The 26,766-nt window shown below is 38.2% G+C and overlaps 1 protein-coding gene across 1 annotated transcript in view; it reads left to right on the forward strand.

The window, feature by feature from the left end:
- Positions 1–26,766, forward strand: part of BMPR1A (bone morphogenetic protein receptor type 1A) — an 86,648-nt gene that overhangs the window by 36,166 nt on the left and 23,716 nt on the right. The window contains exons 2-3 of the mRNA XM_075025561.1: positions 4,957–5,078; positions 23,200–23,406. Of these exons, the coding sequence (XP_074881662.1) occupies positions 23,340–23,406 (67 nt within the window). The 5' untranslated portion in view covers positions 4,957–5,078; positions 23,200–23,339. The remainder of the gene's footprint in view (positions 1–4,956; positions 5,079–23,199; positions 23,407–26,766) is intronic.

Below are 26,766 nucleotides of genomic sequence, written 5' to 3' on the forward strand. Positions count from 1 at the left end.
GAAACATATTTCAGGCTGTTATTTCTCATCTTACTACCTGGAAAACTTGGTGTCCAGAGGCTGGAAAGCGATATGCTTGTTCAGCCAGTTAATTTTATTTCATATAATGGTCCCATTGAATTTAGAAGGGCTGTTTGTTCAATGAGATGTTCTTGCTCATACACCTAACTGTTTGATAGACAAAACTACCAAGCCCCAAATGTGCCACAGGTGGTATGATGTTTGCTTTTCCCAGCGTACTGTGGGGTTTTTCTCACATGTAAATTTGTTGAAAAGGTTTTCCTTAAGAAATTCATATCCTTGGACATCAACTTTGAAGTAGGATTTGGAAATTTGGTATGGCTGCTCTCCCTTTAAAATTCCACTCAAATTTCACAGCTATAGTAGATTTCTAAAAGCAGTATACTCGCTATTTTTCAAACTTTCTAGCTTACGGCAACTCTGGCTAAATTTTCTAGTGGCAGTCATGAGACTGTTAACTGAAACATCTTCTAGGCTGCCGTCTGGGCCTGCAGTGTATTTTCTTTGTGCATAGATTTCTAACAAAAAGCCTTTTGTTTAGGACTATAGTTTACCTGAAAATGAATAATTTTGCTTACGAAACCTCTCCCATCTATGGTTAATAGAGCCATCCGCTGGCCGTGAACTCTCTGACACTGCATACAGACACATGTTGCTAGCACCACCTGCTTTTCTCCTTCTCCCCTTTGCTCCCACCCCAATTCTCAGATGCTGAAGGTTATTGCCCCTGTTATCTTCTGTTTGAAGTGTTTGTCTGTTATCACCCTAGCCCATGTCTGTGACACGATCAGAATTTACAGGAACTTTAAAACAAGTTCTGTTTCCTAAATTGGAGTAAAGGTATGATTAGCTGAACAGCTAACCTTGCAGAAGTGAAGCGCTGGTGGCTGGAGGAAGTAAAAAGAGCAGGAAAGAAGTAACTGGAAGCTGGAGTGAATGGTGAAGTATTTAACCCATAGTCCAATGAGTCCTTGTATGATCATATACTTAATTGCAATTGAATAGCTTTTAACTGTTACGTTACTTTAATTAAAGTTACTTTCCAAACTTATGTTCCTTAAATACATATAATTTTGCATTTAAAATGCACACTTGAGTTAGAGATGTCTAATCACAGAAAGATTTGCCATTTGCACCCTAGGTTTCTAAAAACTGTGGTAAGTCAATTTTCATTTAAAGGTAAAGCCCTTCTGAGCATCTTGTCTTCTGCAGTTGCAGATTTCCCATGTGCCAGCCTTTCCTGTCTGTTTCTGGGCTAAAAGCTGCAATGCTTATTCAACTATAGATTTGTCAGGGTACTGCATGTTTATAGCCACATCAGGAATGCCCTTCATCTACCTCTGGTGCCTTATTCTGCTGTAAAATTTCTAATTCACACTGAATTTGGTTTGTTTTTGTTTTTTTTTAATTCAAAATAAAGGGCAATTTTCAAATTTTGGCCTATTTCCCCAACAGTAACAAGTAACAAGATGCTTTCAGGAGGAAGAGATAATTTAAGATAGATAAAGTAATTGGGCTGAAAACTGGTGAGGCAGTTGGGGCAAAAGGGGAATGAACTGGAGGAACAGAGTGCAGGGGGAGTCAAGTGCCGTGAACGTTTTTTGCTTCAAAAGAGGAGAAGGGTGAGGAAATGAGTTGGATGTGGCCCTGGAGCTGGAGGAACTGGAGGTACTGCAAAGGGAAGGAGGATCTAGAGATAAGTGGGAAGACAAGAAAAAGGAATCCACAGTATGGTTTCCTCCTCTAGGTGAGTCAGTCTGACTTGAGTTTTGCCCACTGCAAGTCCCTGCTGTATGTCTGTCCTGCTCATGGCTGTTGGCTCCTGCCCTCTGCCCTGTGCTAGCAGGGTAGCCCTTTCCCCCCCACACACAGAATGAGGCTTAGATCAGCTCAGCTTAGATATTCTGACTGTTCCCTGGGACCTGCCAATGGCAGAAAATTTACAGTTCTCTGGATCTAACTCAGTAATTAGTGTATTAATGTAATTCAGATTTTTCTTTTTCCATATTGGGTGCTGATATTTCTGAGTTAATAGTATATGAAGATCCCAAATTTAATCTTAAAACTTAGAAAAATTCCCAGATAGATCTGGAATTAATATGTAACTAGTGACAAGCACTGTGAGGGTCTGTACTTTTGAATTTGTTTGTGCTTCTTGTAGTCATTATAGTAGACCAAGTTCTAATAAAGTGAAGGTGGAGTTGTGCAAATAATTTATTCAGTAGTTTTATTTTGTTCTTGATGCCCCTTCTCTGGAAGATACCATCAAGAATGACGCTAAACATTTTTAAAAACTAATCCATTACTAATTATGCATGTTGGATAACTGTATAAAATAAAATATTTAAGTCAATGGATTTTTATAAAATTAAGTATGTTCTTAAGTAGCATCTCATGCTGATGAAGACATGGAAGAAATAGTAACATAGTGATATCACTCGCATAAATTAATAATTACCATTAACTTCAGTTCCACCTCTGACGGAGGTTTTGTAGTACCCCTTTTAAAAAAGGGAGAGATTAATTTGGAACTGACACAAAAATTCACTAAGTCATAAAAGAGGCTGTGTCCATGTTACCAAGCAGTGTGGTGTAATAGGATCAGATCTGTCAGGTGCTGAGAACCTGGCATCCATGCTATACAGGTTGTGAGAGTTTTATTTCAAGCTGGTCCTCATTTGATTCTGTGGCTGAATTCCTGTTAGTGATTGGAGCGTATAGAATGCACACCTGAAGCTTATTCTCTGACCTAGTTTTATTCAAAAGAAATCTGCTTCATGTACTTGGAGACTGCTTTGCAATGTAAAGCAAAGTAAGGAAAATAGGGTTGTTTGGGAGATTGACTTCAAAAGCGCAGTCTTGATTTGAATTAAAATGCTAATGTAGACATATCTAGAGTTGTGCAGGTCAGGAAGTTCACTAAAATAATTTTGTTTGGTGAGAGAGCTTGGATATTGGATACATGGGAGTGGGATCAGGAAATGCAATGAATGCTTACAAAAATTAACAGTTACTAAGAATTTCATCAATTTGGGAGTTTGCAAAAAATATCAAGAGGACATCATTTTAAAAACAAAACGAAAAAGACCAGCATTGTTCAGAAATGTCTTTACCCTTGTAAAGCAGCCTCTTTAAATAATACAAAGAGGACTTTGCATAAATCAGATACTAGATACAGGGGGATTGGAGGTATTGTAAAAACAGAAAACACACCAACCTTTTCCTGTTTATAGTTGTTTCTTTTGGAGTCCAACAGAAGATGAACTCAAGTTCCTTCATTATAGAGAAAGAGATGGATATATTTTTCAGATTCTTTACAAGCTTACTTTAAAAAAGAGAAAACAATCTCCACAAATACTCTTGCATGGCAAGAATGTTTTTTCAGTTTTACCATGGAAGAAATAACAGTCAAGTGTCAGCCTGTCTGCTCAGTGGAGACAGTTGTCTTTAAGAACTGGTGCTATCTGATATTCAGGATGGTTTCAGGTTACCATTTTACACAAATTTATTATTTATTACCAAGACTATTAAACCTCAGTGTGTGAGGAACAGTGCTTATAAATTGACATGGGGACAGAAGTATTCTGACCTTGTGATGGTAAAGGTCTTTATGGTGCTTAGAAAGGAAAAGAGAAGGAAAGTAGGTGCTGAAACTCTTCCTCTGTTGGAAATCATGCAGGCACATGGTTTGTCCAACCCTGTTCCCAGTACTGTTGGCCTTGGCATTCAAAAATAACTCATTAAATCTCTACACTGTAAGATTGGCTGTATGTTTTTTAACAGTATAGCTGGATTAATGGTGTTTGAGCCTTTGTGTTATTTTCAAGGTTATGTCTGCAGTCATAAGACTGGGACTTCTAAATGATAAAATTCTTGTATGATCTTTTTGAAAGCTTTGGATGATGGAAACATTAAAATATTGTGACACTGTGACAAAATGGGAAGAGTTGGCAATAGGTGGCACATACTCAAGATGGAATCTAAGTAGTAAGGCTGATAAGCCCAACTTAGCTATCCACAATGCATTTGAAAACTTTGGGACTTGACACAAGTCAGGCTTGCTCACAGTTGTTAAGAGTGCCAGGTAAGAGCCTGTGCTGTGCTTTTCTCTAATGCTTGGATGTATGCCAGTTCAAAAACACAAACAAAAAATCAAACCCACTGTATTGCCAGGACTTCTTTCCAAATTCTTGACTTTCTTTTTCTTTCCAGGAGTAATCATGCCTGTGTGCAGCTACAATAAACCTATTGATTATTTCTCAGTATATTGCTGTTCCTTGTGTACTGGAACTAATGGGGTGACACCAGTGGATTTTTGTTGTGAAGCTGCAGTCTTACAGATGCTCCAGTGTTTAATAAAGATTGACTTGTGCGTTGTTTGGTTGGTTTTTCCATTGGTGTTGCCAACAATGTGTCCTTTGTCTAGTGTGCTGCCTGTTTAAAAAAAAAAAAAAAAATTAAAAAATTGGAGAAACCTGCTATCTGGACACTTGCAAATCTGGCTGGTATAGACCAGGTGAATCCAGGAGTTACTGGGAGAGATCAGAAAGGCTTATTTTCATAGGAAAACTATCTACAGAGATTTTTAGCACCCTTCCTCCCTGACATCGCTGTTCCTCTAAGACAAACCTGTATCTAAAGGATAGAAATATTTTTTTTGAGTTTTTATTTTTGAAGTATATGAGTGAATAATATAAATAAAATTATCTTAAATGCTTTTTAGTATCAGTATTTTACAAATATACTACAACCATGCAACTATTAGAAACACAGGAGTCTAAGAAGTTTTTTTTAGCTAGGACCAGTTCATAATAGCAGATGGCGTCCATAAATCCAGATACCAGTATCTGCAATGTGCAGTTCACATTATGTACTATAAACTATCAATACTGTTTCTTTAGGTATCTTAAGTCAAATTCTCTTCCTGTTTTACAGATTAATAGAAATATGCATTTCCATAATATCACCTTTGAACTAATGAAGTGGAAGTACAGATGAAAACAGTCTGGAGGAAGCTTGAAGTACAATACAGTTTCATTCAGTTTCGTAATTCTGAGGTAAGGTTAATGCATGCAAAATTTTATTTCAAGTATTTCAGGGTAAAAAGCATATGATAAGCAGTCATCATATCTTTCTTACAAACATTTCTGAGCCTTCTTTTTTTTTTATGCTAGTGGCAGTCTTTAATACCATGCTGAAACAGCTGCTTGATCTACTCTCTGTCCATGTTTCAGCTATGAAAAAAGACAAAACAGCCTCAACTACAGAAACATTTGTTGTAGAAAGATACATTGGAAAACAGTTACCATATCAGACAAATTTTATTTGGTACAGTCTGTCTGGTCATGGTTGTTATTAATGCTTTAGTTGAAATATGAGGACTGGTAACACAACTAAGTGACATGCCTGCTGGGCATCTTGTCTCCCAGCACAGTGGTTGGTACAAAATGTTATTATGCAGGGGTTTTTTTATTATTACTGCTATTAATAAAATATTATGGTTTTTTTTTAATACTAAATTCCACTGCCTCAATATCTTAAAGGCATTCCTGTGATTGATTATGAGTTATGGGGGCGTTTGGTTCATAGTTTGCTGCTTTGTGGTGTCTAAAGCTTTTTTTTTTTCCCTTTATGTAACCAAGAGGCTAATTGGAATATTCCTGAAATGTTAGATTTCTGACATATTTGAGAGTTCTCTTCTGCAACACTAAATCTGTTTAAAAAACAGATAGTGAGCACTGGCCCTCCTACATCTAGCTTCTCACTGTTCCAGTTTTGCTTAACTAGAGCTGAGGCAGTGTCTACATACAGTGGTTTTTAAGCTGTGATGCTGTTGGCCCTTCTCACTTTTTTTCCCATTTGTGTTAGAAATGGGGTCTCTGTAACAGGTGGGACAACTTCAGAGACTTAGACTAGCAGGTTTTACCAGTCGTCATCTGCTTGTTCTCAACAGAAGTTTGTGTCTCGGATTATGTCACCTTGCAGATTTTGGCCACTGTTACAAACAGATGTTGAACCCCTTTTCAAGAAAACAGAAACTTTACTTACAACAGGACTGTGCTTCTGACTTACGGAGATCAGCCAAGGAATCTTGATATACATTTGACATTCAAACATTTGTCTGACAGAGAGAAGCATGTACCCTCTTTTGAAGGTCAAATTTTAAAGAAACAATTCCAAGGGAAAGATCAGCACTGAATTCAGCTAACGCATATTTTATCGTTAGCTGACTTATTGCTCAAAACCTGTAACTTTCTGTACACCATAAACAAATTCACAAAGCTATAAAGTTGGAACTCATGTTGACAAGTGAAACGTTTGTAGTCAATCTACACTACTTCAGGTGAGGAAGATTGTTACCTGGTCTACATGCTGAATGCATGTCTTGATGATGTATGTTAGCTTCCTTCACCTTCCTATTTTACTCAGGTTATTTTATGCCTGACAAGACAAGAACGCGGGCAAGTGCTATTTCTTCTCATTCAATCACATATTCCTAAAAAGATGTTGGATTAATTCAAAGGCTAGTTGTACTGTGCATCTTGCAAACAAAGCAACGGTTAGCATAGATTTAAAATACTTGTGTCCTACTAAAAACTAAAGGACTTGGAGTCAGTGCTGAAAGTTACAGACTTTGTACTGCTCCAAAACCAAGAACTAATTTCTTCCTTTTTTTTCTTCCTGAGGAGAGGAGCAGTTCATTTCTCCTCCAATGAGAGAGACAGTTGAACAACAAATAACAGTTCTCAAATTGCTTATCAATAGAGGACTCTGCAGATGAGCCACTGTCTTGAAAGATCACTCTTTTGTTTATTGGAAGAACAGTTTCTATTCTCAGGCTTGTAATTCCAAGCAAATTCCAAAATTGAGATTAAGTGTTTGGGAAACATGCATACTGATAGAAGACTGTATTTTAAGACCTATTTGTAGCATTAAATAGCTACATTAACCTATATGGTCTTCTGTGGACACTAGAACCACATCAGTCATTTAGAATAGTGATCAATATGCTAAAGTGAAAGGATAATCTGTGTTTGGGTAGATCTCAGGGTTTTATAGGATTAGAGAATGGTAGAGGGTAGAGAATGGGTCATCATAAAACAGTTTTTTCATCACTCTGCCCTCTGTTCTCAATGATCCCACTCCCAAAGCACTTAGAGCTGATGCAGTATTTAGAGAAGTAGTGCTGTAAGCTTTATTAATGAAAAATCTCACTCCTTTCATATAAGAGATTTGAGGGGAAGGGTAATGCTTGGAGATGCCATGTATAGGTGAGCTCTCTGAATAAAGAATACCAATAAATGCGAATTAGTATGTCTTCTAGATACCATACATGTTTCCCTCTTAAGTGTCTTTCAGATGCTATCCTGAATTGAAATGAACTGAAAAATGGGTGGATGCCCTTCTGTTACAGAGAGGGGAAAAAGAGAAGGGCTTTATTTGCTGATACTTCTTATTTTGCTGATACAGCTGGGTAAAACCTTTCCGGTGTCAAGTGGTGGGGCATAAGCATATACAGTTGGGTTGAAAACTCTGGATGCAGTATCTTTTTGAAAAGGGAAAAACAAAACAAACCCAACACCCTGTGTGTCCCCCTTCACAAGTTACCTTTTTTCCCTTCTTGTCCACTGTTTTTTTAAATAGTAATACCATTAGCAATGATTGGGGGAAGGAGGTTGGCCTATGTTTTCCCTGTAAGTAAGTAGCTGATCTGGCAAGAAATAAAATGGCAAGACCACTCCACCATGAAATTTCCCTACCTTGACACAGCTTGCCCTGTTTTTACTAAGGATTATGTGCTTGTAAGTCAACAAGCACACAAATGGCAAGAAGGGAGCTTATCAGAACCAAATAAAAACAAGTCATTTTGCTGATCATTTGTGTTCCTATGTATTTTCTACCTCCTGTTTTCATACCTTTATACTTGAATTTCAGTAGCAAGGTGACAAAGACAAAAAAAATAAGGTTACTAAGGCCAAAAGAGGGAAAAACTATAAATACTGGATGTGGACAGAGTGCATCGTCCTAGACGTTGATCAGACATTTTATGTACCTCCCAAGCGACAGATCCGTGGTGTTGTATTTTATAGCCTGACCTGCTTTCAGGTGTCTTTTGAGCCCATTTATGATTTTGACACTCACAAAACCCTGTGAAAGCGAGTGCTTTGGTTTAAAATGTTTGTTATATACAAAAGATGCATTTTGTTTGCATCTAAAACTGCTGCCTGATAATTTATTTGTTAGTTCCTTGGTGGTATACAGAGAAAAATTGTGATTAAATCTCTCTGGTCATCTCCTCCATGTTAAGGTTGAATGAAGAGTATTATACATCTCTCAATTCCCAAGAAGGTTTATTTCAATCTTTCTTTAATATGGAATCTCCCTGTAATACGGCCCTTCATTGTATTTTTGCTACTTCTACTCTATTTTTTGAGACAGTGTAAAATTTCCTTACATCTTAGTAGCGTAAATGTCTGTCTTTTAATTGCAACTGTGAATTTGTGCAAGTCTTTAGCATTTCTAGTGTAATGGAACTACAGAAATACAGTTTAGTATATTATACCTAATCAATATAGCTATGTATGCTTAATTACCTTCTGCAACTGGTCTCCTGTATCATGTTGTCTCTTTATTTACCATAAAGATTTTGGTTGTATGATTACTTTGTTTTCTTTGGGGTATTGAAAACTGGATTTGGATGACCCCCCACCCCCCCGGCCGCGCCTTAAATGTAAAATACTTCCTTAGTTTGACTTGCCTGCAGCAAGGCATCAGCTAGAGGGAGATTAAAGACCTCTAACATACAACTACTGAACCAGTAACTGTAGTTGACAGTTTAGGAATAACTTCCTACTTTTCAGCTTCTAGTGTCCGTAGAGTTCTCATCTTTCTGTCTCCTTCCAAACCAGTGGAGGTAGAACCATCTCTTCTCATGTAAATGGAGCTTGTTTGTTCAGTAGCCAGGAACATGTGCCAAGTGTTTCAGAACGAAATCTGCCAGTGACGTGGTGGTGTTCCTGCAATGGTTTTCTTATTAACCATCAAGACTGTGTAAGATCTCCTCCATTCAGTTAGGAAGCAATTATTCTGTAAGGTTGGGTTAGCTGCCACTGAACTTCCTTGGTGGCAAACTATTTGCTAGGAGTTAATTCCATAACAAACAGGCAGAGCCACTTCAGGCTCAAACCACAGATGGGAAATGCAGGTCAGTGTGCTCAAAGCATTTTCCAGGAGTGGAGTAACCAGAAGTCTGTGTCGTCTTTTGAATCAGTTGATCAAAACAGGAAGCGCCAGTGATTCCACTCCAGAGCCGCTCTGTTCTGCGGCGTGCTGTCACATGTTTTGCTGGTGGTTTGACCAGTATCCTCCTAACAGTGCTCTCCTTACTTCCATTTGGCCTGGCTTAGCCCAGGTTGTTCCGGTAGTGTGACCATCTCGATCTCAGATGGCATAAAACAAGAGCCTTCCCTATTGCTAGACCAGGATTGTCAAATTCAGGAAGGTGGAGTTAAGCTGTCCAAGAATCCCTTCATTTTACAGTTTTTATGTTGCCTCTGTCTGGCTCAGAAGTTCCTGTTGAAAGAGTAGTGGGTAACATATCTCAAAGAAATCCGGGCAAGTTCCTATGTAGTAAGAAGAGGCTAAATTTTGTATTTTACTTTTGTCTGAGGATGGGAATTTTATGTGGTAGGATAGAGAACTAATTCAAGAACTTATGGTGAGAAAAGTATACAGGAAATGCATTCACAGTACAGTCTAAAGATGTTTGTATTGATAGGAATGTATTTTACAATCAGATTATTGTAACATGGATATGTAATTAGAAACATAGATTTTCTTTTTTGCTTATTTGTTGACTTAATGTTTAGATTAAGAATGGTAAGATGTGGTTATCTGCTGAACATTAATACAGGGATTGTTTTTGTTTGCTTTTCAAGAATTGCTTTTCTTTTCCTTTTTTTCCTTTTCTTACCCCCCGCCCCCCCCGCCTTGAGGCAAAACCAAGCAGATAAATACTTCTTTCTGATGGTACTATTTTGAAGTAGTCTTAAGAAGTCAGTTATGGACTAGGTTCCCCTGAGCTAGGTTTAAAAGTTAACAATGTCCTTCTCCAGAGGTTCCAAGGTTATGACGTTATGATAAGTTTCATGAAATGTTATGTGAAATGTTTCTGAAGTGTTGTAATTGGTATGGAATTGCATGGAGATAAATCTAGAGATCCAGTTAAAATGTATTTTAAAATAATAAACAGGTACCTGTTAACTTAACAAAACCTAAGATTGATTTAGATAAACGTCCTTGTATAACATACTTAATCTTCATAAAAAACAGTGTGATAGAAACTTGCTAGTTTTCTTCTAATCCAGATATGTAATATCCTTTAAAAAAATTAAATGTGTACTATAGCCAAGTCTAGGTGAAGAGGGCATACTTTTATCATGTCCTTAAAATACGTATGTTTACCATTTACAACACAGTACAGGAATTTCAGGATCTTCAGTAATAATTTGAATCTTTTAAAACTTAAATGTTCTGTTCTGAAATTTTTCTTTGTTAAAATACCTATGGTGAAAATAATCTGAATAATTAGGAAATAAATAATCATGAATTGGTTAGTCATATGACACAATTTAAATATTTTGCTGTTTTTGGAAAACAGGGAAATCTGTTAATACTATAGAATGGAAGATAACTTGTTGATGGTACAAGTTAATTAAAAAAAAAACTGTTTTTTTTTCTTCAGTGTGCTTTGTCATGAACTGACTTGATGTGATACTGGAGTAGTTATTTCTAGTAATGTAATCCAGATATTAGGCTGGTGTGCTTGATATGTATAGGGAGGAACAGATGTAAAACATTGGCTCCACTACTGTGTGCAAGTGCACAAAGTCTTAAACTGTACACATCACTTAAAGTCTTAGGCTGCTAGTAAGTTTGCTAGTTATAGTTAGAAATAAGCAGAAGTTGCTTGGAAAATGGGTAAGAAAACAGAATAACAATATTCTGGTGGAAAAAAAGAAAAAAAAGATAGGTGAGGCAACTATATGCCAAAAAGTAGTAATACTTCAGTTGTATTTATTAATAACCTGAAGAACAAGCTAACAGGAAAAAAGGGAAGATAAGGTAGTTTGAGGAAAAGTAAAGCAAGTTGTTGTGGTTTAACCCCAGCCAGCAACAAAGCACTACACAGGCACTCGCTCGCTCCCCCATCCCACCCCCGCAGTGGGATGGGGGAGAGAATTGGGGAAAAAAAAAGTACACAGCTTGAGAATGACTGGTGAAGCGAGGATGATGGAAAAAGTTACTTGAGCTCTTTAGTATGAATTTAGGGTAAGGAAATGTAACTGTTTAGGTAGGATGAGATGTGGTCAAATACTTGCTTTAGGGAAGAAAAAGTGGGCCTTGCTGCTACATCCACCAGAACAAGCATTTTGGTTATACTAAAAAAGTCGGTCAAAGAAACTCTTTAAGACTTGATTTTGGAGTTTTAGAAAGCAGACATTCTTTATTGTAGCACTGGGTGCACGGGGGATTGCTCTACCTATCGTGCACACCGTCAGGCCTAATTGTGTAGGTTAAGAACAACATGTTTTACCTATTCACTAGATTTCCAAGAAATGTTATACATATTCATTAGTTTTCTGGGAAAGTATTAGCATATGTAAATGTCCTTTACGTAGGTGCATTGAAGGTCTCTAGTGGTTTTCAGGAGTCTTCTGGTGGTCTTCCATAGTCGTCTTCACTTGTTTGTTACTTGACTCTTCTTGGATGATTCTGTGCAGTGTGATCTGCATGTTTGATATATCTTATCCTAAAGAACGCTCGTTAGTGTTTCTATTATCTATGCTTATATTTTGACGTAATTTATATGGATATTTTTAAGCTAAGTTACCTATCTTTTTCAGAAACTGCAAGGTTATCCAAAAGTAATTTCTCACACATTTTGCAACATACAGAACCTCCATCCACTACTGATCAGTAAACAATCAGGCAAAGAAACGGCAAGGCCATTGTATTCAGAAAAACATCCTGCATCATTGGTGTTGCCAAAATGGGCAGTTTCCGTCACACATCACAAGGGTCAAAGAGAAAAAGTAGGAAAGCAAGGGAAATTGATAGAAGGAGTATCTCATATAATCTCTGTACCTGCTTAGTTTCCTTAGGTCTTAGTTCAGTTGCTTTCTTAGAATATGGAGAGAAAAGCAAAGATCTGAATGAAAAAAAATAAGGTTTTTCTTAGCTGGATGTGAAGTTTCATTTAATCTAAAAACCAAACTGCTACCTTGCATGTTGATGTTTTGCTTTTCTTAGCTCTACTGTGCAACAGTTGTTGAAAAACTTTTCTGTCTGAAGTTTATTTAAAATAACCTTTTTGCACTAAGAAGTGGTGTGATTGCTTGAATACTAATGGGATAGATACTAATAAAACTACTAAACTCTAAATATTTTAATCTGATTGAGCTTTCTAGTCATGCTTCTTGTGTGTATCTTTTGTTTTTAAATTTTGTGTGGAAAAAAACCCAGTATTGCTGTAGCACTTCAGTGCAGGGAAATAGGGGACTATAACTTTTAACGTATAAACATTACCTTTGAACTCTGTCTTTGTCTACTTATTGAAAGATTACTGTGTTTGGATTGAGAAATGTCTTTGAAGCTATATTTGATGAAAGTACATTGTTTAAACTTAAGAGGAGTAGTTTGTGTATATGTGCATGCCATGTTGTTTCTGTAGTTATTTAACCAAGCGGATCTACAGTGTACTTAAGAGTTTAACTTTGGGTTGCATTAAAATGTATTTTCATCTCCGCAAAACTTGCAGAATACTAACAGGGTAATATAAGCTCAGACACATATATCTAGAGTCCTGGAAATTTTTCCCAGAGAGATAATGCTTTCTTACATACTTCACAATTAAAAATTAAGTATTGCAGATGAAAGTAGAAACTGAATGCAGCATAGAGCTAATTTTAGATTATTTGTACTGTGGAAGCACTTTCTTAATATACCCATCTAATTTAATATCTCCAGTATTTGAGAAATAACTCTGTGTGTGAGCATGTCATGCTTTATACATAAGCCTTTATCACTCTATGTTACTGAGAATAACCAAATACTTTGCAGGTTCTATGTTAGACAATGAATGTTGTCATTACAAGATATTTACTTGCCAATGGATTTGGGGGTTTATTCTTTTTTTCCTTTCTTTTCCCTTTTTCTTTTTTCTTTTTTTTTTTCTCCCTCCTTTTCTGCTTGGGCCTATTGAAACTTTGTTAACCTGCTTGTATGTATGTATCAGGGTTCTCCCTGGGAGAAGGAAAGCTCTGGGAGTTACTAGTGAGACTGCTTGTGAGGTTACTACCCCCAGCTGTCCACCTTGCTCTTTTGCTGGAGGTCATTGCCTCTGTGGCAGTATCAAGCAAGCACCAGCTCATCAGCCACTGCTGTTCAGAGCCTGGCATATTAATTTAAACTGCCATTGATTCTGGTTTAGGCTATGCTAGACTTGCCAATGACAATACTTGCTCACTTCTCTTGCCCTTGCTGTGGAGGTGGTAACCTCCTAGTGTTTTGTGTCTGGAGCTTGTAACCTTGTAAAAATATCCCAACATGAGTTTCTAGGGCGAGGAGGCTCACAGATGACTGTGAGCAGAAAAGCTGTTAGCTGACTATTCATATAATTCAAAAGAATTGTAAGAGAGGTTGAAAGGGCGCGTTTCAGCAATTTAAAGTTAGAAGGGCAATATAATTAACGGAAAGAACAAATATAACAGTTAAATGCAGTTTGCAAAGTACATATCTAAAATTCCGTTTCTGTAGTAAGAACACTTTGAATAATAATTTCCCCCTGCCATATCCATGTTTTAGGAGCAGCATCTACTACTTCATTTATTTGGCCTATCCAGCTATTAAATGACCTCTTTGGAAGACTGATGGCATACGGCTCCTTTGAGAGTATCTGTAGGTTATTTACAGGGATTTGCGAGAACAGCTAGTCTGAGAGTTTCTCCTATGAGCAGAGTACAGTGTTTCTATGGGCATGGCAAGCAGGTGAGAAAAATGAGGATTAAGGCTTACCTTGCCAAGCAGCATTTTGTATTAGCAAATCGTGATGGCGTTGAACTTGCCAGTCTTGTCTCTGCTGTTTGTATGCATTGAGCAAATACTGTTAAAGAAAGCTTTTCTCCTGCGCATTGCAATGAGAAGTGCTGAATTTGATGATTTTAAAATTATGTGGCTTATTATGGAGTAACATTTGCAAGTATGTTTTTATCTCGTTCACAAAACGATGTATGAATTAATTTGGACAGCAGTTATCTTATGGGTCGCAGAAAAAAAACATACGTCCATGTTGACTGTTCTAAGCGTTTTGAGGGCAAGCAGTTTGCTTTTCGTGAAATGCTCCTCTGTTGGCCTTTTTTAATACCAGGTCACATGTCACTTGCTTTACAAGGGACACCATAGTGTCCTGGTCAGATACCAGTGGGAAAGGATTTGCAGTTACATAAGTAGGCAGCAGCGATTCCCATGTTTAAGGCATCGCTACTAGCAGTTTGGAGGGGGTTTGCTTGTGTTTTTGGCTGGGGGTTGTGTTGGTAAGTAATGCTTTCTGTCTGTTCTCAGTAATTGAAACTGTCTTCCAGGGGTAAATAAAAAAAAAAAAAAAAAAGGAAGGGGGGGTTTAAGGTCTCCTTTCTGTTACTCTTTCCTAGAACTGACTTATTCTCTGCTCTGTTTGGAAATACATCCTTTAATAACTAAAATCATACCCGCAACGTGAGTGCGAGGAGTGAAGGCTCTGTGAATAGCATTATCAAGTTGACTCTGTTGACCTTGGTGATTACTAATCTATGCAATCGGGTATTTCTGAGCCCTGTCAGCCTTGCTTCTTTAGCGTTTTATTTATTTTATTGGGTTTTACAAGTCTCGAATAGGAAAAGAGGATTTAAAGAGAAAACCTGAAAAAAAGAAACCCAACCCCGTGTTTCTTCTTCAGGGGTAGAGGTCTTCTAGAGGGGAGCTGGCTTGCAGAGGGGGAAGACAGTATTCTTATGCTAATCCACGCTCTGGATAAGGAGCAAAGCGGCCGTGCAAACAATGGAAGTGGAGCCAGAAAGTCTGCTCGGCAGTCTAGCACGCCTTGAAAAGCATGTCAGGCAGGGCGCCTAGGGCTGCGCAGGGGAGGGGAGAGCTCCGGCTGACTTCATGGGGCTGGCAGCTGGCCAGAAGGCTCGGAGAAACCTCACTACCTAGACAACGAGAATTGAGGGGGGAAGTGAGGGGAAGGGGGAGAGAAGTCGCTGTGGTCGGCTCTGCGCGTTCAAAAAAACAGACGCCCCCAAACTTGAATTGTCTCAGCTGCGTGGCTGCTATTTTCTTCTTTGTACCGAAACTGAAATTCAAGGGATCTGTTTTTTAAATAGTAACCACTTTCTTTAAACAGCGTTCCGTGTGAGAGATGTGGATTTGAGCAACGTGCCCCTACTCAGAAATTAGCTTACACTACCCTCATGTGGGCAGAAGGTTTGGATCAGAAAGTGTGCTGGAATCTGGAGCTTCAGGCTGGCCCAAGGATGGCGCTGCGGGGGCTTTTGGTTTTCCATTCCTTGCTCCTCCTCTTGTAGGAGAAACCCATGTCAGTGACATCGGGGAAAAAGCATGGGTTTGTGTAGTATGCTTTATTATTGATTAAATTCAGTAACCAGAAAAAGACAGGCTGTTTTACTTAGGCACCATGAAATGAAAAATAAGCTCTGTAACCACCAAACAAAAACCCAGTTTCTGGAGAGCTCCTCATGAGTCACCTTTGCTTTGGAGAGAAAAAGTAGTTGTGAATTTCTTTGTGTAGATTGGGCAAAGGTTAGAGGTTTAACAGAAACAAGCAAAGGCCATGGGATCTAAGTCTAATCAAAGCTTACCCTGTCAGTTTTTTGGTTGGGGGGGAGGAGGGGGGCGCGTGTGACATAGATTAATGAACAATTGTCCTTAAGTTACAAAAAAATTACTGTAAGGTTGTGAAAACGTTAATTAGTCATCTTTAGAGTGCTGAAAGGGATGTCGCACTTAAGAACCCTTCGTATGAAAGCATTTGTACTTTTAAAGGCACTGGTCCTGATTTTAGGGTCCATTGTTCACTTTAAAAAAAAAAAAGTGAGCAAATATATATTCAGGATTGAGGCCCAGCTTTTTCTCTTTTTCAGCCTAGGTATATTGTTTGTATAAAATAACTGTAATTCAGAGCCAAAATATGTGATAGGTCTTGTACACGGTATAGTATGACCATAATATTTGCAATAGTGATGTGTGAAATTTATAACAATTTTAATGACTTCTCTTACTGTTTAGTGAACAAAAGGCTTTCTTTAAGTAATTTTTTTGTGAACAAAATTTAAAAGGTTTAAGTTACATTCCCCATTTGGATTTGTTAGAGATGGAATGTATTACATGTGGAGACTTTTCTCCTTGTTCACATAGGCTGGTATGACAGTAAGGAACTAGCAAAAATGATAAATAGATAATAAAAACATTGAAGAATGATAGCTTCTGGGTAGAATAGCAGAAGTTGATGTCATTTATGATAGAAGGAGCATGGGTGTTCCTTTGCCAATTGTCTTAAGGGCAGAAGCTCTCAGCCAGCTAATCGCCGAAGTGATGCAGTTGAAAGAGTGGAAATGGGTCAAGATGAATAAAAATGTGTAGTGAAATCCTGTTTGAATATGTTCAAATGAGAGAATGTGTCATGTTTGTAACACACTAGGAAATGTCTGAATACCTGATGGCACTGGGAAAATAATTTTACTGAATTTCATTACTGTTAATTTAATGGCAGAAGCTTTGTAGCAGTTAGTTAATTGGATTCCAGAGTAACAGTAAGATGGGCATTCAGGAGTCCAATGAGTGGCGTCCCCAATTACCTAATTGTGCTGGGCATGGTAAAGAGCAGCTAGGCTTTAATTTCTTCATGGTTAACAACTTTGTTTATGAAGCAGACAGATATATCATAATTTAGTAGTTTGGCTTCTAAATTCTGCAGTAATGTACACACATTTGATATTTGCAAGCAGTGTGAAATCTTCCTTGCGTAAGATTTCTGTTAGAGTATTCAAGGTAGATTTTGGTGACTTTTCTTCCAGCTGCTCAAAAATAAGAAGTCCTTTTTTAAGACTCTGAAGCCTCTTGCTGCAGAAAGCAGTTGTTAGGGGCTCATGGTTTTTGAATGAACAAACCCACCATTGCAGTACCTGCATTATAAACACGTGGTTATAAATGTCCTACAAATAGATAGGTTTTTCATTTCAGTCTTTTGAGAAGTGTGTAATATACACACACCCACAAACATGCTTCATTTAACATTTCAGATTTTGTAGCAGTTTATAGGAGAAAGAACATTGAAATAATTTACACAACCTCTTGGCTTTTTGATTTGTGCAGTCACTAATAGTTTTAAATAATTCTAATACAATCTGCAATTTAATGGAATTATTTTTGTGAGCTTGCACAGATTAGTGCCTAAACAAATAGGGCCTTATTTGAAATAGTTTTTGTTGATGGCCATGCAACCAACTAGCTTGCAATAGCCAGCAGTCTTCTCTGTCAACTGTATGATTTCTTCATAGATTTTGGTGGTGGATTTACCTGCATTTTTAACTTACCATAGTTGACAGCACTTAGCATAGCTAGTTCAGCTGTTTCAGTATGAATCTGAAACTTTTATTTAAACTTTCTTCTTGTTATGGAATTGATTAAATCTGACTATTTGACTTTGAATAAGCTAAAGTTAGCTATAGCTTTTTTATGTTATGAATAACAAAATGGAGTTGTAAGGGCTCTCCTGGAACAAAGTCTGTTCCTGTCGTGTCACCTGCAGCTACATGAGATGGTGGCCTTTGTAAACTAAAGACTAATTAAGTTTTTGGATTCTATTTAGTTTAAAAATCTGCCCTAGAACCTTCTAATCAGTGGTTAGGAATTGTCTTCTAATTTCTGATCTAAATAAATTTTAATGGCTAATCCATACCTAGTTGTTGTGGAACCAGTAATTTTGTTCAGGTTGAGTAGCTGTCTGTCTTTCCTTGTGTTTATTCTTATGTTACATTTTCAAAGAGTAATAATTTCCCTGCCAACTTTCACTGTATTGATATTTTTCTTTCCGTTTTGTCTCCATTCATAGGGCTTTCCTGTTCTCCAGATAGTATTATCAGTCCTTCTAGGCATATGCTGAATTTATCAATCATGTTGTCTCTGCACTGTCTGTGTTTTACCATTTCCCCTGGGAAATTTCCCTAGGAAATCCTAGAGTTGTGTTTGTCTCTTTCTCCCAGAAACATCATATGGATGTCTCTGACATTCTATAATCAGTTAGGGTACTTGAGTCCGTGGACGTAGCTATCTCCTATGCATGAACTCCTAGTCTTACGTGAAGCAGAAAGGCTTCAGAGTTCCCGATATGTGTAACTTTCCCAATTTCATGCTCTTGTATTTTGTTCCATTTCTGTTACTTCAGTTCTTCATGTGATCAAAATCTTCCTGCAGAAAAACAACACTCAACTGAATTGACAATTCATGTTTGTCAGCAAGTTTATCAAAGTTTTGCTTTTTGGGCTTAGTTCATTAATGGAAAGGGTAAGTATTCGTGAATCAAACTGACTTGAAGAATCAAGGTCCTTGAATGTCATTTGAACTACACTAGTAATCTCTGTTCTTGAAACTACTTGTTGTCTGCCCTGTAGTGAATTCTTTACTGTTCTTACAATCCCTCTTTTCTTCATCCAAATTAATAATTTTCTTTGTGGCACCATATCAGATTTTTTTAAGCTGTAATAGAAAAGTTGTTTTTGCATACTGGCTTAGACTGACAGTCCAATTTATCTCTGGCATTCTGTTCCACCTCAAAGTTGTGTTCAAAACTGTACATGTGATTGAGGTAATATGCTTACGGTTACTTAAGTCACTTCTTGCCCCCATTACATGTAGGAGAAACATCTAATATTTTTCAGTTTTGCTTTGGCAAATACATTTACTTGGTATTGTATGTACTGCTGCAAATGTTTTGAAACATCTTGTCTGTTGAAATGGATTTACTGTTCAAATTGTTGTGAAGTCTGAGATTGACGTTTCTTTTTTCATGTGTTCCCCTTTTACAATACTATCTTTGTTCTTATGTTCAGCGCTATCATTCTTTATTGAAATTTGGGACAGTGCAGCTCATTTGGTTTGGGGATCATGCTGTTAAAAATATCACAGAACCACATCTAAAGAACTGTTACCACTGAACTCCCTGCTTTCAGAATCGTTTTGGACCATATGACAAATCTTGCACACTTCAGCTGCGTATATTTGGAGTCATATGGAGTGTAGGGCTAGACTGCCATGATAGTGCCATGAATTCACAGCTGAATTCCAGTTCAGAAAAAAAACCACACAGTTTTAATAACAAAAGCATTTTCTTCAATAAACTATTTTTAGGAAAGATAATAAATTACACTGTAGACAAATAGGGCAGTACAACTGATTAATAAATTACTTTTTAACAGATTATGGTTGAATGTTTCTTCATGGCTACGATAGAAAAAAAGAAAAAGAGAGATTGAGGACTGAAATCAGCTGATTGGCTTATGGGTTTGAATTTCTTCAGCATCGCTCTGTTGGCAGAGTAGCATTCCAGGTGTTAATTGGTGCTTTAATGCATTTGAAGTAGTCATTTAGTTGTGTCATTTTACACTGTTAATATCAGGCAGGTTTTGGAGAAATTCCAGCCATTTCTTACTTTAGTGTGCCTTAGCGGGGCTGCCAGTCTTCCTCTTTAATGGGAATCCAGAAATGGCTCAGAAAAGGTGTCATTGCAGCCTCTTCGGTTTTGTCAAATGTATTTTTTGTTGTTGTGGTTTGTTCTGTGTTTAGTGAAAGATATTCTCATACAAAGGTCATAACTACGTCATTTTGGGGTGTGGCATTTGTTAGAAGCACTAGAACAACTAGTCTGTTCCCTAAAACTTTTTTTTAAGCTGTGAAACTACATAGCTGTATCAGAGTGCCAGCTGATTTTTAGGAACAAAATCATGTCAAACAGTTTCCCTTTCTGCAAAAGAGCAACATAGGCTATTAGAGAACTAATTATCTTAGTTTGTTTAGCTCAGAAACTTACGTGAGAAAAAGGAAGAACAGTTCAAAGGATGGGTAAAAAGTGCCTAAAATCTCTTCTGATAGTTGTGGCAGGAAAGCTCTGCTGAACTTTACTGTGGTGACTGAAAAAACTGCCTCAATCCATCCACGTCATGTTTTGGACACAGCTTTGTTGCTTCTGTGGTGTGGGCGGTAGAATAAGGCATGTGTCCACACTGCCCTTCACATAGTTCATATTGGGACATTTTATTGTAAATCACTAGTTTTTCATCAGCACCTTAAGCTCACCTGCCCAACAGTGAAACGTTACCGTCAGTGCTGTGGGCGCAGCGAGGCTGGTGGGTGCTTGTCTGCCCAAGCCCTGCAGCCAGTGGCGGGGCTTTCCTGGCGAAGGGCAAACTTTGACACTGACAGTGGCAGCGGCAGAAAGGTAACTCAAGTAACAGTATTAAGACATCATATGTGCATTTCAGGGGAAGAGAAGGGAATTGCAGCCTTGCTGCGTTTTACTTTCCATTTTTGAGATTCTTTTAAGTGCTGATAAGCTTTCTCAAATTAGAATGATTTTTAAATGGGGAATTGTAACAGAACTTGTTCTCAGTGTAATTTTTATTACATGTTTTTATACATACTTACATTTTAATACATACATCTGTGAAAAATGAAATATTAATGAAAGGAAGATTCAGGTACAAAATACTGGTTCTAAGTGGAAAGCGTTATATTCTTGAATAGGCTTGGGCAACATTTTTGAAAGCTACCTTAAATTGTCTCACTGAACAAAAATCACCATGAAATTGGAAGCAAATTGCATTAAAATGTTCTTCTTTTCTCATTTCTTCTTGATTTTTTGATAACGTACTGTGTAGTACAGTGGTAAATACACGTTGCATGTTAAGTTCCTGTGCCAGTGCGCTCTCTTACCTTACTGAACTGGCGAGCGAGACCACCTGTTTCTAAAAGTTTAAAACACTCCTGCTCTTGAAATGTGGAAGAGTGAGCATAGGTAGTAGTCCTTACTGAAACTTGCATGCAGAAGACGGACAGAAATTATTTGTAAATGTACTTTAAACAGACTATTAGTGGGTGTTTTTCCTTGATGGACTGCAAAAATAATACTGTAAATAAAGCCTTTGTTGTTTTACTACATACAAGCTGTTGGAAGTTTTCGCCTTCCACGTGTTTTGTTGAGGATTGAAGTTCATCGTAGTTGAAACACGGAATAAAGCACTAATACTTCCAGACTTCCGCTGCTGGCCTGATGTTTTTATAGCTAGAAAGACATTCCCTGTCAGCTGTCGGAATTGGTCCTCTTTCTTGTGATTAGGAAGCGCTTAAAGAGAGCGAATATTTTTGTTACCGTACTGCTTTTACCTCTGCCTCGCCAGGAAGTTTATTCTGAAGTTTCGAGCGCCTGGGACATCCACAGAGCGTGGTGGTGGTGGTGGTGGTGTTCCGTGTCCTCCCCGCCGTCACCTGGCAGTCATCACGGCGAAGCGGCAGGGCCGCGGCGGCCGGGGAGCATGGCCGGCGGCCGGCAGGCGCCCGGCCCAGCGCTTGTCCCTGGCTTCCTCTGGCACGGAGGCACTTTGTGGCTTCGTTAGGGAGAAGTCAGAGACGTGTGAAAAGTAGGCCAGGGGTCGGGGCGGCCTGCCCCAGCCCCGCCGAAATTGGAAGTGACGGACACCTCCCGGCTCGGCTGCTAATTTGCCTCCATGTTAAATGCCTCCGAAGCACTAATTAAAATGAAAAGTTCTTGGGCCTCACCGACAGACAGATTGAGTTATTGATGGTGGAAGCGGCCACCAACAGTAATTGCAGCCCGTCCCTGAGCGAACGCCAGTTTTGGCATTCATGAGCAGCGCCAGGCTGACAGGGGTCAGGGGGGTCAAGCCCACCGAAACAAGAGGCCGAGGAAAGGCAAAATCAGCCCTCTGTTCGTCTTTGTGCAACGTCGCTTTTGTTGCGATTAACTATTTAGGTGTTCGAGCTGCTTTTTAGTCCTTTGAGGCCCAATTATGCTTCCCTTGTGAATCACTGCGGAAAGTTCGTTAAGCAGAACGTGACCACAGCTACTGCAGTCTGAAAAAGTAACTTCTTATTCAATTTGTCTGTCTTAGCTATGTGTTTATCCACTGGATGAGTAGGCCTATATTTTATTTTTGGAGCAAATGGCATGTGTATATAGTAGCATAATTTTTCAGGAGGGGTTAATTTGCACAAAACCTGTGAATCCAGAAGGATATCGGGATTTTGAATTGGAGTTAACATAGATTAATAATAAATGTTCATTGGTCTTGTGAACTGAGCTAACTTTCTCTTCTCCACAAAGCGCTATATAAAGTATATATCTTCTGTAGGAAGAGGGACTGGAATATAGTTCATACTAAGTGAGAAATTAATTTCTTCATTCAAATGTTAAGTGAGATTGTGCTTTTTTTTTTTTTTTTAAACACATAGCACTATCTAGAAGACAAAAGTAACACTAAGTATATTAGGTAACTAAACTATTTTAATACAAATTTAGCTTTCATCCAGCAGAGGGGCTGGGTTTTTACTGCAATAAAGCTTTTCTGCAAGCGTTTTTCAACTGGTGGCTTAACAGGGTGTTGCTTTTTTCCCTGCAATATTATAAGAAGTCACCACTGAGTTTCATTTTTAAGAAAAATAGTAAGTATAATTTCTGTAAAGAAAACAGTTTTCAAACAGATTTACTTTTACATCTTAATCTGTTGAATACTACCTATGATAGCTGTGTGTGAGTCTAAAATATATGGCTGTGACTAGTGAGTTAACATATCTAATATTTTTTACAGGAATGCAAAAACATTCCTGTGTGTTGTTACCAAAAATGTGTATTTCAGAAGAACCCTGCTATTCAGTTGCATAGTAAATATGGCTAATGTTTTCAGTTATTAATCTTAGTAAACATATGCATTTGTAATTATTTTTTGCAGCCACGTGGTTATGATCAGTGTGATGAAAAATCTTGATGGTTTTCTCTTGTTTCAGAAATGCAAGCAGTTTCATAACACTTTGTTTTACTGTATCTTTCAGGAAACGAAGTTGGAAAGTTACAAAAGCATCTTTGCAGTCAAGCACCAAACCTTGTATTAGGCTTTACCAAACAGACTAAGTTTAACATTTGTCAAGCAGAAGGGCCAGTCGCCTTGCACGGGAAGGATTAGAAGTGAACAATGACTCGATTGAGAGTTTATGAGCGATTGCTTGGAGCCTATCTGCTTATCATTCTCCATGTTCAAGGTAAATATGTACTAACTGAAATAAGTTTATATTTTTCATCTGTAACTGGGTTGTGTGTATTCCAGTGGTTGGGGTAGGGTTTTTTCATTTGGGCTTTGGTTTTTTTGTTTTGGTTTGGTTTGGTTTGTTTTTTTTAATTTTTGCAGGCAGGTGGCTTATCTGCCTGACATGTCATATAGCCACTTCCCTAAAAAGAAGGACATTATAGTGGCCATGTGTCCTGGTTTCAGCTGGGGTAGAGTTAATTTTCTTTCTAGTAGCTGGTATAGTGCTATGTTTTGGGTTCAGTATGAGAAGAATGTTGATAACACACTGATGTTTTCAGTTGTTGCTAAGTAATGTTTAGTCTAAAGTCAAGGATTTTTCAGCTTCTCATGCTCAGCCAGTGAGAAGGCTGGAGAGGCACAAGAAGTGGGGAAGGGACACAGCCAGGGCAGCTGACCCAAACTGGCCAACGGGGTATTCCATACCATGTGACATCATGCCCAATATATAAACTGGGGGGAGCCGGGCAGGGTGGGGGGTGGGGATCACTGCTTGGGAACTAACTGGGCATCCGTCGGTGAGTGGTGAGCAATTGCATTGTGCGTCACTCGTTTTGTGAAAAGAATTCCAATTCTTTTATTGTTGTCATTATCATTATTATTTTCTTCCTTTCTGTTCTTTTAAACTGTTGTTGTAGTTTACATTATAGATTAGGTCTATTTTAGCAAATGCTTAAGTGGAGACAATACCAGAAGTGCATAGTACACTGTGATGCAAGGTATATGAGCAGCAGAATTGAAGGTTTGACTTTCTGAATTTCAGTTTCCTGTATGTGTGCATCTTTGATCCCTTTGAACTTGACACATTGAAGAAATTGCGGTGTGCAGTACCCTGTGCCTTCTGGTGCTCCCAGCAGCCAAGAGATAGTGTGGTGTAACTAGTCTAAATAAACTTGTTATGCCTACTCGATGGGCCAAGATGAGGCTATGGGATGTTCACAATAGCCTGGTTTTCAGTTAGTGAAGATACTTGTTTGTACATCTGTTGTCTTTCCAGCCACCAGTTATGAAAACCTTCTGGAAACCCAGTTGTCATTAAAACTTCAACTCCTCTGTCAAATTGGGTTGCATTAAAAAGAAAAGTATTGGGAACCGAAGTATTGGGAACCAGCCAATGTCAATATATCATGCTCTATCAGGAATTGAAGCTTAAGTATAAAGATTATAACTGGCTTGTGGCTTGTGGAAAAATCCATTTTATTATTATTTCCTTACTCCTTATTAGCAACTGTACCTGGTAGATCTGATCCTGTAATTGCTTGTAGTTCAGAGAAGTGTCAGAATAGCAGAACGGTATCTGAGCTGTTAGTGGTATTGCATTCTCATGTTTGGGACATGAACAGTGGTGCTCTGCATGTCCATAAAGCATGTACATCCATAGCTGGTCTCTGTGTAAGATTTCTTGTTCTCCCTGCTGTGCACCTCTCATATATCTCAGTCGAATATACAGAGCTTTCCATATGTTTTGGGGGAAATAGACAAGACTAATTTGGTACTGCCACTTTAATACTTGAATATAAAAGGTTTTATATTCTTTTTCCACGCTTACATCAATTACTTAGTGCTTGATTTTATTTTGAGATATTCTTTGATCTATTTACTTTCAAGAGTAACAATTAAATGAATCCATTGAAATGGGGAGAGGAGGAAGCCTGGTAGGTACCCAAATGACAATCTTTATTCTTTTTCTGCTGTGGACCTGCAATATGAGATTAAAGGATTTAGCAGAGCTGTGTCTATCAGGACTATGCTTGATACATAGCTTGACAACTGATTTTAAGAGCAGACTTGCATCAAATGTGTAATGGGCCTGCCCCCTCCAAGCCACTTGATCCTGTCTCTCCCTGTGTGTTGGTATTTATCCTCTTGTAACCAAGTGCCAGGGTGTGTTTGGGAACTGCTGCAGCTTCTAACCTGGGTGGGGGGAAGCACTTAGGCAGAGCACAAGGCTGTACCCTTAAACATAACCCAAACCTTTATTAAGCAATATATACAAATGACACTGAAGATACTTACCTGGAATTGACCAGGGAGAAGCTGTCAACTACACTAAGACCCGAATTAAATGAACAGTGCCTCAGTGCAAGGAGGATCTTCTTTAAGCTCTTTCAAGTACCATCCCACACGCACATTCACAACTAAGCTTTTATGGAACAGAACTCCTCTCTCTGGATCTGTGCAGAATTGCACTTTACTTAAAACTGCCATTCTTTCTTTTGAGTTTCCTGTGGGGTTCAGTCCAGGAGGCTACCACGAGCACACTGAAGGCTTCTGTATTGTTGAGTACAGCCTACAGAACTGTAAACTTTTCTTCCAAAACTGGACAAGTGTTCCTATATAATTGCCAAGTTATTTGAGCGCTTTCATCTTTTTAGCCTGCAGGGGCTCAGAATAGTGTCTCGTAACTTTTAGGTATGTGCTTTAAGTGCTGATGTTTGGCTTGATTCACTCTGTGTCTGTGTATGCCTGCACACACGTACTTCAGGAGTGGGGAAGAGCATTGGGTCTTAGTTTGAAGCTTTGTCATTGCAGCAAAGATTCCAAGGTTGAAAGCAACAAAACAAACAAATCCAGGATTATTCCATCTTTGTTGCATTAGTTAAGTTTTGAGAGGGAAATTATCAAGACCAGTCCCTCTTCCTGTTGTGGACATGCAATTTTTAATTGGGAAGAAATAGCTCAACTATTTAGACAGAAATAGCCTAGTTTGGGTATAGTGGAAGTTTATAGTACAGATTTACAAATATTTACAGGTAGCTGTAAGGTGATTAGATTGGTAACAGGCACAAATCACAATAAAGGAAATTTTGGTGAGAAATTAGGAAAGAAATTTTCACTGTGAATGTGGTTAAGCATTAGAAGAGGCTGCCTGGAGAGGTTGTGCAATATCCATCCTTAGAGATAATTGAAACTTTACTAGAATGACTCTGAACAACTTAGTCTTACTTAGAAGTTGGTCCTGCTTTGACCAGGTGGTGCTACCAGGTGACTTCTAGAGGTCTCATCTACTCTAAAATACTCTCAGACACAGTATTTTGCAGTGGGGCTTGTTCTACTAGAATTCAAGCAGCTTTGCTGCTTCTTGCAGAAGATACCAGCTTCTTCCCTCAAAGAGGTTGGGAGTGATATGCTTTGTTCTTTTTACTGAAGTCATGGTTACCCCTTTGCATTAGTCAGCAATTTTCAGCATTTTACTCAAAGGCAATAGCAACTGAAGGAACAATTTTTTTTTTCTCTAGGGTACAAATAGAAATAATAATACAAATATATACATCTTATGGTGGCTTAAAATTAAATTAAATTAACTCCTTCCATG

Source organism: Buteo buteo, chromosome 4 (genome assembly GCF_964188355.1).
Source record: "Buteo buteo chromosome 4, bButBut1.hap1.1, whole genome shotgun sequence".
In the NCBI taxonomy this organism is placed as follows: Eukaryota; Metazoa; Chordata; class Aves; order Accipitriformes; family Accipitridae; genus Buteo; species Buteo buteo.